At 44.4% G+C, this 11,466-nt stretch overlaps 1 protein-coding gene across 2 annotated transcripts; it reads left to right on the top strand.

Moving 5' to 3' along the window:
• Window positions 1-2,534: 2,534 nt before the first annotated feature.
• LOC123044791 (uncharacterized) lies at window positions 2,535-10,549 on the top strand. Of its 2 annotated transcripts, none has more exons than XM_044467671.1 (10): window positions 2,535-3,164; window positions 8,137-8,226; window positions 8,305-8,541; window positions 8,649-8,870; window positions 8,968-9,280; window positions 9,365-9,708; window positions 9,784-9,852; window positions 9,949-10,005; window positions 10,092-10,204; window positions 10,296-10,549. In XM_044467671.1, the coding sequence occupies exons 1-10, from the start codon at window positions 2,667-2,669 to the stop codon at window positions 10,399-10,401; spliced, it is 2,049 nt and encodes a 682-aa protein (XP_044323606.1). In that variant the 5' UTR covers window positions 2,535-2,666; the 3' UTR covers window positions 10,402-10,549. The 2 variants fall into 2 exon arrangements, with proteins under 2 accessions (XP_044323606.1, XP_044323605.1); XM_044467670.1 differs by having other exon boundaries at window positions 10,086-10,204.
• The last annotated feature ends 917 nt before the right edge of the window (window positions 10,550-11,466 follow it).

The following is an 11,466-nucleotide window of genomic DNA, read 5'->3' as shown; positions in this document are numbered from 1 at the left end:
CGGATTCCTGAGGTGACATTGGGGTAATCTATGCATAGGGATTGATGCACTCGTCCTTGTTTCTCCAGTAGAAATATTGGGGCACTCTTTGAGGTTCTTTATGTTGGATTGAGTATTATGAATCAGAAATTGTTTGATGCATATCGCATAATCAACTCACACACACTTGCGGTGACATTGGAGTATCTAGCTGACATTAGAGTTAGTTGATCTGTATCATATGGTGTTATTTTAGTACTAACTCTTAGATAGATCGATCGGAAAGGATAACTTCTGGTTATTTTAGTATAAACTCTTGGATAGATTAATCGGAAAGGATAACTTTGAGGTGGTTTCGTACCCTACAAACAATTTCTTCTTATGTTCTCTGCTAGATAAGAACTTTGGAGTGATTCTTCATTGCACGTTGAGGGATGGTTATATGATCCAATTATATTAGCATTGTTGAGAGATTGCACTAGCGAAAGTACGTACCCTAGGCCTCATTTTTAAGCATTGCAATACTGTTTGTGCTCACTTTTGTTACATGCTACCTTGCTGTTTTTTACTGTTCCTATTACAAAAATCAATATCTACTATCATTACTACACTTGTATCACCATCTCTTCGCCGAACTAGTGCACCTATACAATTTACCATTTCATTTGGTGTGTTGGGGACACAAGAGACTCTTTATTATTTTGTTGCAAGGTTGTTTGAGAGAGACCACCTTCATCCTATGCCTCCCACGGATTGATAAACCTTAGGTCATCCACTTGAGAAAAATTTGCTACTGTCCCACAAAACTCTATGCTTGGTGGCCCAACACGAGTCTACAAGAACAAGTTGTCTAGTAGACATCAGGGTAATCTCCATCCCATCTGATAAGAGGGATGCTGTTATATGCGTCGACAAGATGTATAGAGATGCGGTAGCAGCTGAGGCTGTCAAGGCCCCAGCTCCCGCCACGAAAGAAAAGAAGGTTAAGAAAGCTAGCAAGGATGTTGACAAGGACCCCGGGAAGCATGCCTCTTCGGAGTGTGCCACGCCCGGCAGTGATTTGCCGAAATGTTCGATTAGCAAGAAATCCAAGGTTGCCCTACCTGCAACAAAGAAAGTTCCGGCGAGGCAGGATGGCACTGATGGTACCTTCACCATTAGTGCCACACTTGATGACAAATAGGAAAGCGCGCTCGTTGCCTTCCTGCGGGCGAATGTCGATGTGTTTGCATTGCGACCATCTGACATCCCCGACGTTCCTAGGAAGGTAATCGAGCACCACCTTGCTATCTGTCCTCACGCCCACCCCGTCAAGCAGAAGGTCAAAAAGCAAGCCTTGGAGCGGTAACAATTCATTGCTGAGGAGATTAAGAAACTTTAAGCAGCAGGCTTAGTCAGAGGAGTATTGCACCCAACTTGGTTGGCAAACTCTGTGGTGGTGCGCAAGGTGAATGGGAAGTGGAGGCTTTGCATTGACTACACCGACTTGAACAAAGCATGTCCAAAGGATCCCTTCCCCTTGCCGCGCATCGATCAGATTGTTGACTCCCCTTCAGGATGTGATTTGCTCTCCTTCCTTGACGCGTACTCCGGCTATCATCAGATCTTCATGGCTAAGGAAGGCGAAGAGAAAACCACGTTTATTACCCTATGTGGCACGTACTACTTTGTACGAATGCTTTCGGGTTAAAATGCACTGGATCGACATTTGCGAGGGCCGTGCAGATTGGTTTTGAGCCTCAACTACACAGAAACATAGAAGCCTGCATGGATGATATAGTGGTCAAGATCAGAGATAAGTCTACACTCATCAAATGATCTCGAAGAAACTTTTGCAAATCTACGAATGATTAACTTGAAGCTCAACCCTGAGAAATGTGTGTTTGACGTTCCGTCCGACAAGCTCCTTGGGTTCGTTGTTTCTCAGTGAGGGATAGAAGGCAACCCCAACAAGATCAAAGCTTCCGAGCCCTGAAAACCATCAAAGATGTGACGCGTCTAGCTGGCTGTGTTGTCGCGCTAAGTAGGTTCATTTCAAAATTCACTGAGAAATGGACTCCGGAGGTAGAGGTTTAAAATTCTGAGAGAAGCTACAGATCTGATTCTAAGATTCCGGGAGAATAGAACTGGACCGAGTCAAACCAGGTATTGCTAGAAGAACACTGGACTATCATACACACACTGACATGCAGACCTGTCCCGAGCAGGCTGCCAGTGAAACTGACACCGGGCCCCATGTATGCGGTATGCCGTCGCTGAACCCAGCCCTCCGTTTCCAGGGACACGAGTGCCCTTATAACCGCCTTTTCTTTTGGCAGCCGCGTGGTCTCCCCGGGAAAAGAATTATATAAGACCAGGTCTCACAGGTTAGTAGGTGAGACCCATCTTGATGGATGACACGTGACATTTGTAAATCACAAAGCATCTATCCCATCCCCCACCTGAAATTAAGGGGGAAAGACTAGATGCTTTGTGATTTGTGAATGCCACATGTCATCCATCAGGGTGGGTCTCACCTAGTTTATATGAGACCTGGTCTCGTATAATTTTTTTCCCGTCTCCCCGGGCCGTACATCGCATCTCATCGCCACATCTCGCTCCAGTAGACTACCCAGCAGCAAAAATCCAAACGGAGACCGCCGCCGCTACGAAACCCTAAGCCCCCGTGCGGCCGGCGATCGCCGGAGATGGAAGACCTTCCGCCGGCCCCGCGCCGTCCGCTCTTCGACCTCAACGTCGCCATGGAGGATTTCGAGGAGGAGGAGCCCCAGGAGGTGGAGGAGGTCGTCGAGGTGGAGGAAGTAGTTGAGGAGGAGGAGGAGGAGGAAGAGGTAGAGGCTCCCGAGGAGATGATCGTGGAGGAGGAGACGGCGGTGGCGCCGGCCGAGGAGGAAGACGCTATTGTGGAGAAGGAGGTCGTGGAGGAGGTGGGGGTGTCTGGGGAAGGAGGGGAGGACGAGGGGAGGAGGAAGAAGAGGAAGGAGTACGAGGTGTTCGTGTTTGGGCTGCCGCGGGAAGCCATGGAGGATGACGTCGCGGCGGCGCTCACCGAGGCCGGCGAGGTCGAGGAGGTGCGGCTCGTCCGGGATCCGGTGGAGCTGCAGCTTAACAAGGGCTTTGCCTTTGTACGCTTCGCCGAGGTTTGGCAGGCGCGGTGGGCTGCCAACGACCTCCGCACGGCCATGGTATTCTTTACAGCTATTGCATGCACTAGATTCTCTTCCCTAGCTCTGTGTAGTGTGAATTTCTGGAAAGTGGTCGGGTTGGGGAAAACACTGAACGAACTGGTCCTAAGTTAATGGCCTCTGGCCTTTGCGCAACATCTGAAGCATTGCCTTATTGGTTTCGATGAGAATTTGCTACGTAGTACTAGGAACAAAGTGGTTGGAAAAAGGTTGAATTTTTAGTAAGGGAACTGTTGTACGGTCTCGTGCTTTACAGGGCTTAAGGTACTGTAGATAGATAAATAAGGGAAATCGAACAAGCTGGGTTCAAACTAATACCTTTGAGTTATTAGTTTATAATTGTTTGGCTGGCTCATTTTGTGCTAGAGATGTAGAAGGATATGGTGCCAGGAAGGTTTAGTTTAGAACTACTCCGTAGTACGTTGTAGTGCTAACGGCATAGACGATTAATCATTTCCTTTGCTAAAAGACTGGGCAGTAGTTCCTGCTGGCCCCAGCATATTTATTACAACAACAACAAAGCCTTTCAGTCCCAAACAAGTTGGGTTAAGCTAGAGTTGAAACCCATAAGATATCGAAACCAAGTCATGGCTATGGCACGTGGATAGCTAACTTCCATGCACCCCTGTCCATGGCTAAATCTTTGGTGATATTCTAGTCCTTCAGATCTCTCTTTAGGGACTCCTCCCATGTCAAGTTTGGTCTACTATGACGTCTCTTGCCATTATTAACACATTTTAACCGCCCGCTATGCATTGGCCCTTTTGGAGATCTACGCTGTATATGCCCAAACCATCTCAGACAATGTTGGACAAGCTTCTCTTCAGTCGGTGCCACCCTAACTCTATCACTATACCCACGGACATATACAAATTGGTGGAATTAGGTCTAAAGAAGCAAGGTGGGACTATTTAATCTGTTTACAAACTTGTTTTATAAACATGAGCGGAATCTGCGAAACTTGGCCCCAAAAAACCAGCATCGCAGCGTCGTATGAAAATATGAAGGCCCATGCGAAGGCACAGCTGAACGACGGACGGCATGCGCAATCGAGCGAAGACTCCAACCCACACATTGCATTAAGAGCACCCACAGTGTAGTGTTTTTGCTGCCTCTAAGCCTTCTCTCTCCTGTTAGAGGCAGCCTCTATACATTGCAGGCCCCAGCCTCTAGTCCAAAGTCGTTAGCATCACCTCATAGCATGGAGGCAGCCTCTAATGAATAAAGAAATTGAGGACCCCATATGTCAGTTCCAGGGAGTGGCTGTAGGAGAATAAAATATGTTGAGAAACTTGTTTTCTAAATCCGGTCCATCTAAAAGGTGACCGCAGCCTCTATACACTACGTGCTTTTCTCTAAAACTTCAGCGGCAATCTGCGCGACATGGTATAGAGGCGATGCTGCCTCTACACACTGTGGATGTCCTAATTCCGCTTAAGAAAAACACATTGCATTAATTTTTTAGCACCTGACACATGCAAAGTCAACTGGGGGCACAATATATATATATATATATATATATATATATATATATATATATATATATATATAAAACATACAACGTATACTTTCACAACAGCTAGGTTGTCCAGTTGGTTACAGATGTTTGATTAATGTGTGCGGTTGTGAGTTCGACTCCAACCCACGCATTGCATTATTTTTTTAGTACCTGACACGTGCGAAGCTAACTGGGCTTCTGAAGCAGTGCAGTGCACAAACTCAGTCCGTCAAGACGTTCGAATCGTTTTCTTCCTGCCACTCAGTACCGCAGGTTGATTATACGAACATTTTTTCTGGATTGTAGGGTTGATTTCTAGAAAGCTTAGTGACTTTTCTGCAAAACGTCATGACCTTCACAACAGCTAGGTTGTCCAGTTGGTTACCGATGTTTCATTGATGTGTGCGGTTGTGAGTTCGACTCCAACCCACGCATTGCTGTAATTTTTTTAATTTTTTAGCACCTGACACATGCGAAGCTAACTGGGCTTCTGAAGAGTGCAGGTGCACAAACTTGGCCCGTCAAGACGTTCGAATCGTTTTCTTCCTATGACTCAGTACCGCAGGTTGATTATATGAACAGTTTTTCTGGATTGCGGGGTTGATTTCTAGAAAGCTTAGAGACTTTTTTGCAAAACGTCATGACGGACTGGACCAAGAATATCACCTCCCTTTATTAGTAGGTAAAATAAAATAAAATAGATATAGATTCAAGACTAAGATTTCTTTCCATATGTAGGTAGATCTATATAAGAGCAGGATTGTAATATATGAGGCTGAGAAATATTCTCTTCTCATAACCTATGCCTTCCTAATCCCACAAAACATGCTATATAGCTATGTTGGGTGCTAGAGTGGCTGTGTTATGAGTTAAAGTCCACAATAATTCGGTTGTAGAGCTGATCACCATGACATGAGATGAAAAGCATCACAAGTGATAACCTCATGGCAGCCATCCTTGAACTGCAAACATCTACCATGGTCTTTGTTGTCGAGAAGATGTCACGAAGGATACTCCTCCGCGGCACGATTGAGCTGATAGAGAAAGTGCTTGATCGAATCTTGATCTGTACGTAGTGGTGGAGACAACTCAAGTTTTACCAGTGAGATCAAAGGGCTTTGGCCTTCATTAAATATGGTTCAGACAATGATGTTGCACGATCTACAGAAACTGTTGTCAACATGGTTTCAACTTTCGAGTTACTACCTATGTTTTTAAGGCGACGCCTTGCTTTAAGGCGCTGGGGGGGCGCTTCGACGCCTAGGCGACGCCTAGGCGCCTAAAGCGGACGCCTAGGCGCCTAAAGCGCAAAGCGCTGGGGGGGGCGCCTCGACGCCTAGGCGTCGCCTAGGCGTCGCCTAGGCGTCGCCTTACGGACGCCTTTAAAACATAGGTTACTACCCTTGTCGTCCAATATATCAGGAGCAACAAAATAGGCGGCAACAGAGACATGGTAAATTGTGTGTCAGCGGAAGCACAAGGAAAAGTATTGGTAGAGGAACGTAAAACCACAACAGGAAGTCATGGGTTTGGTGCAGCCTAGCACAGAATTTATGATGGTTGGCAGCACATAAAGTGATACCCTCTGTCCCCTTTTACATGGCGCCCTTGTTTTGCATGATTTAACTTTGACCACGAACTTGTTTAATAACATGTGTTGTATGTCATAAAAATGATACCATGTTCAAATACGAATCTGGTGATACAATTTTTGTGAAATAGCCGCGATTAGTTGGTCAAACTAATGGTCAAACCTCATTCTTGGAATGCGCGTGTGCCATGTATTGAGGGCATGAAGGGAGTACTTCCTTGGATAAACCCATGTGCATGACAAACAATTGAGTCAGGGGTTGCCAAGTCAGAGACTCAATTAGTTATTGTAATTAGTATGGAAGTGCATGGGTAAAGTGAAGGTGTGCATACATCTGATACATTATTTGGAGCAGGCATGTGCAAGGATCAGGAACTTGTGTGGTTTGATTATCTGCATTGTGCTGGAGCCAGGACATGTGTTCCATGGGGGTGCGATGGGAGTCTCTAGCGCGATGAAGTCTCAAGCTAGCGTAGTAGTGAGAGAAATTACTAGGAGGAAAGAAGATACAATGAAAGTACATTAGGGAACACTGCCATGCAATGTGTCAGAAGGGCTCTTACACGCTTGAGTCAGGAATGCAAGGAGTAAATGTCAGGAAGGCTCCAAAATTTTAGTGTTAAGTGGAGCCAGAGTGGCAACATCCCCATCCATTTGGGGCTTTATTGGTGTGTTTGGTTCACCACCCCACACTATCAGTACAATCTGCTGATGGACAAGGACCATCTGTAACCCCATAACAAAATATGGTTTGCAATGACTGCTAGTCAGTGGGGTGGTGGCGGGAGAAGTACTGCATTCTCAATGGCAGCAGCTAGCAGGCTTCGTAATTCAGGAGAATCAGGAAGTAGAGTCTGCAGTTAATGGCATTTAGTATGTTATAGTCGAAGTCAATTTATAATGGTGTAGTTAGAACGTACTCCCTCCGTTCACAAATATAAGATGTTTTGGATATTTCATTATGGACCACATACAGACTGAAATGAGTGAACAAACACACTAAAACATGTCTATATACATCCGATTCACAAAAAGTTAGAACATCCTATATTTGTGAACAGAGGGACTATTATATACAGGTTGGTTTCCAAGTCAAGTCCATGTCTTTGGGGTCAAAATTGGTTAGCTCTATGTAAGAGTGGGCATTTAAAGCAAAAATCTTTGGGAAGAAGCAAGAACCAATATACTCCCTCCGTTCCTTAATGTAAGGTGTATTAGTTTTTCAAAAAGTCAAACATTGTCTATGTTTGACCAACTTCATAGAAAAATCTATAATGATTTAGAATATTGAATATGTAAAATATCAAAATGTATTTCATGGTGAATCTTGTGGCAATGATTTGGTATTCTAGAAATTGATATTTTTGTCTAAAAACTTGGTCAAAGTTAGAGAAGTTTGACTTTTTGAAAAAATAATACACCTTATATTTAGGAATGGAGGGAGTATTATTCTCTTCTCCTTCCCCATGTCTTCCTAAGCCCCTGCAGATGGCATAACTGGCTATCTTCAGTACCGTAGTTATCCCTCTCCGCTCAGGTATCAACGATTACAACTGGTAGTACTCAACATTCTTTTAGTTAGTATAAGTTGGTATGATCTCTTGTATTTCAGTATGTTTACATCTGTTAGATTATGTACTGCTGCTACCATTTAAAAGTTTAAGCATTTAGATGGTAATCTCGATTAGATTTTCTTTGATAGTAAAGCAATTGCATTTGCCATGCTGATTGTACTCTGTGATACTTTATTCAATATAGTTGAAATTCTTGGACATGTTTGGTATTGACAATGAATGCTCACATCCATGTGTGTTCAACGAATGATATTTTTTAACTAGCCAATAGGGCTGCACATATATATAACACCTTATTATGGTTTTCAGATCAAGGGAAAAGCTTGTGGAATATGCAAGAACAATGATAATGAGACCCTTCATCTTCGGAACATTTGCTTCGATTGGTCAAAAGATGATGTATGCTGTCTTACTTATTTGATACTCGCATTTTTTGCAAGCACCTTGCTATTTTGAGTAATGGTTGATCTCTTACAGTTAGCAGAGAAGCTGAAAACCTTTGAGTTGGAAAACCTTGAAGATATCAATTTAATTGAGCACCCGGATAGAAAGGGAAGAAATAGAGGCTATGCGTTTCTTGACTTCAGCTCACATGTGGATGCTGTTGCTGGATTTCTTAAACTACAGAAAAGAGATCTGTTTCTTGGTACTGATGTTAGAGCACAAATATCATTTTCAAACACCATTTCACAAGATGATAAGGTTATGGAGAAGGTACATACACAAACGAAGCAGCTTTTTCTATTTGCTTCTGTAACTAGAGGTATTGCATGATCATGCCTTTTCCATTTAACATCTCTTATTATCATTATGAAATGTAGGTAAAATCTGTTTTCTTGGATGGCTTACCGCCTCATTGGGATGAAGACGACGTGAGGGAAAAGTTTGGAAAGTTTGGTGAAATTGATAATATACAACTTGCTAGAAATATGTTTACAGCAAAACGTAAAGATTTTGGTTTCATCAGCTTTACTACAAGACAAGCGGCATTAGATTGCATTGATATGGTCAATAAAGGTCGCTTTGGTGAAGGTAGTGGAAAGGTAATCCCTTTATGCTCCTTATTGTTGTGCGACTTCTACCTTTGGTTTATTTGCTTGAACTATGGTTAGTTACTACTTACTACTTCCATACTTTCAGATCCGCATGAAGGCTACCCTACAAAGACCAAAGCCTACTTTCAAAAAGCCTTCATGGCAAGGGGATAGTCACATGTTGGGCGTCAGGAGAGGATTTATTGGCAAAAATTATGGTGACAGAGAGCCCCACCCTAACAGATTCAGGCATTTAGGTCCGGAAAGACGTCCTTATTCAAATCATAGCAACTACCCAGGGAGCAGAATTCGGGAAGGTTATGTTGGTAGGTTGCCTCCCATGGCGGTTGATGATGGAGAAAGACCTGTTTCAGTGCGAGAATACAGGTCTTACTACAGAAGAGATTCTACAGTACCTGGTTGGTTTCTTTTGATAAATGTGTGTTCCTCTTTCTTTTTTCCACGAGGTTACTGAAAGGGTTATTTTTAATGCTTGGTTGTAGACCCCAGCCATAAATATGGAAGGACACACCCTGGGAGCAGAATCCGGGAAAGTTATGTCGAGAGTCGACATGATAATAAATATCCAAAACATAAGCATGCAGCATATGAAGCATCAACCATGCAAGGAGATGAATACAGCAGGAGTAAATATAGACATTCATACTTGGAGAGGGCACATGATGAATCTTGCCCAGAATGCATTAGAGGTGATCATAACTCAAGTGCTTATCAGAGTGGGCATTACTCCAGCGCTGACAAGGCTGGTCACCACTATCAGTGTGAGAACGTTGATGAATTTGCTGCAACCAGTGGTGGATCGGAGAAAGGCTACTATAATAAGACAGTAAGTGCATGGTTTCCAGTTTTTAGGTTTTATTTGCATCCTGATGTTAATTGTAGGCTGACTCTGTGTTGTTAGGAGCATGAGCTCACGGTGGCTTCAACTTCTCAAGTAGCACCTCAGTGCAAGGAACCGTACCGCGGGGTGGTACGTAGTGTTTAATGTTATGATTTACTTCAAAAAATTCTTACATTTAGATGCAGATGGACTACTGCTGACTATTGGAGCGCTTGTGTTTCCTAGGAGCCAGAGTTATTGCCTTCAAGTCCTGCGATGTGTAACTGTAGCGAATGCTACAAGGTAGCGAACCGCAAAAGCACATCCTGAGATGCTTGTCGTTCTGATTTTGTTTGATTCTGATTTTTTTCGTTGTTGTCTAGGGTCAGAAGTCAGCAGCAGCCCCTTCAGGCTCCCAAAGCGAGATAAGTAGAAGTCATCCCAATCCTCAAGTTGCTGCTCCCCATCGCCGGATCGCTAAACCTTTTCATGACCAGCGGAGGTAAGGCTGTTTTGTGTGCGCATTGGATTTTGCTCTCCCCACAAAGAGAAGGCTTGTGACGTGATGAAACTGTGCTTGGCGTTTCCAACAGCTTTGTTCCTGATGAGTATGATGAGGTGGAGTACACAGTCAGGGAGCGCAGAGGCCGATATTTATCTGCAAGAGACGGGAGGAAATACTCTCGGCAAGGACGATAGAGCTTCCCAAGCCTTTGTTAGGATTTTATTTATTCATAGCGTTGAGTTACCCAGCTAGCTACCCCAACCTTGTGCATTGCTCGAGTGCCTTTGATACGGACACATACGTTCTGAGTTATGACATTATATGAAATGAAACAATTTTACATGCCAAGCGTTTCTGATCGGCCGACAGATGTAACGCTCGATCGGAAACACCACGCGTGCGTTGTCAATGCCCCTTGAGAAAGCGAACATGTGTTTGCGGGCCCCAATGGGGAGGGTCGTGACACCCGGCAAGCTCGTCACGTCGACACCATGGTCATGTACCACTCACCCACCCACCCTCTCGTCCTCCTGTCTACTACTCCTATAACCGAAGACCCGTCATGCTAAGACTGCTTTGTTCGATCGACCAACGCTAAGCATTGGCCTGTTTACATTATCTTTTTTGGGCCTCTTAACTCTTAAGGGGTGATACTATCTATAATGCACACAACACCAATAGAGAACCAATGGTTTTGCTGCTGTTAACTTGTTTTGTCAATCTTGGAAGTTCTTTCTTTTGCGATGGAATCCTGAAAGCTTATTATGCGGTAATTTTTTAGGACGCCTCGATTTTAACCATCTTCGCTGCGTGTTGTCATGTCTTGAGGTGTCAAGCTTCGGACTTTGCTGGACTAGGGATTCCAAACTTGCAGTGGCCCAACAAAGCATTGCAAGCCCGATGGCCATGGCTGCAGAAATATGACAAAGCACGGCCATGGGCGGAATTCCAGAGTAAGGTACCGGAGGAGGCTATTGCTTTGGTCCAGGCTGCTGCGAACACGACGGTGGACGATGGGAAGTCCACTCTATTCTGGGAGGACAAGTGGTTGAGCAGGTATTGGATATGCGAGATGGCCCCTCTGATATACGACAAAATCCTGCCTAGGATCACGAAATCGAAGACAGTGGCTGATGCTCTCGAAAACAACAGTTGGGCGGGTGACGTTGGTCCGGATCTCATAGCGGATGCGCTGGTTCAATTCCTTCATCTTTGGTCGCGAGTTGCGGTGGTGCAGGTCACAGAGAATATGGACGAAT

The sequence above is a fragment of the Triticum aestivum genome, chromosome 2B, assembly GCF_018294505.1.
Source record: "Triticum aestivum cultivar Chinese Spring chromosome 2B, IWGSC CS RefSeq v2.1, whole genome shotgun sequence".
Lineage (NCBI taxonomy): Eukaryota > Viridiplantae > Streptophyta > Magnoliopsida > Poales > Poaceae > Triticum > Triticum aestivum.
The sequence above is the reverse complement of the archived record's forward strand: the minus strand, read 5'-3'. Positions and strand labels throughout refer to the sequence as shown.

What these genes read in the sequence shown, in the direction of transcription:
- LOC123044791 (XM_044467670.1), top strand. Translation starts at nt 2,667, where the DNA reads ATGGAAGACCTTCCGCCGGCCCCGCGCCGTCCGCTCTTCGACCTCAAC. An exon ending in TTGGTGAAGGTAGTGGAAAG is followed by an intron (nt 8,871 to 8,967) that starts GTAATCCCTTTA and finishes CCATACTTTCAG; the next exon opens with ATCCGCATGAAGGCTACCCT. An exon ending in ACTGTAGCGAATGCTACAAG is followed by an intron (nt 10,006 to 10,085) that starts GTAGCGAACCGC and finishes GTTGTTGTCTAG; the next exon opens with GGTCAGAAGTCAGCAGCAGC.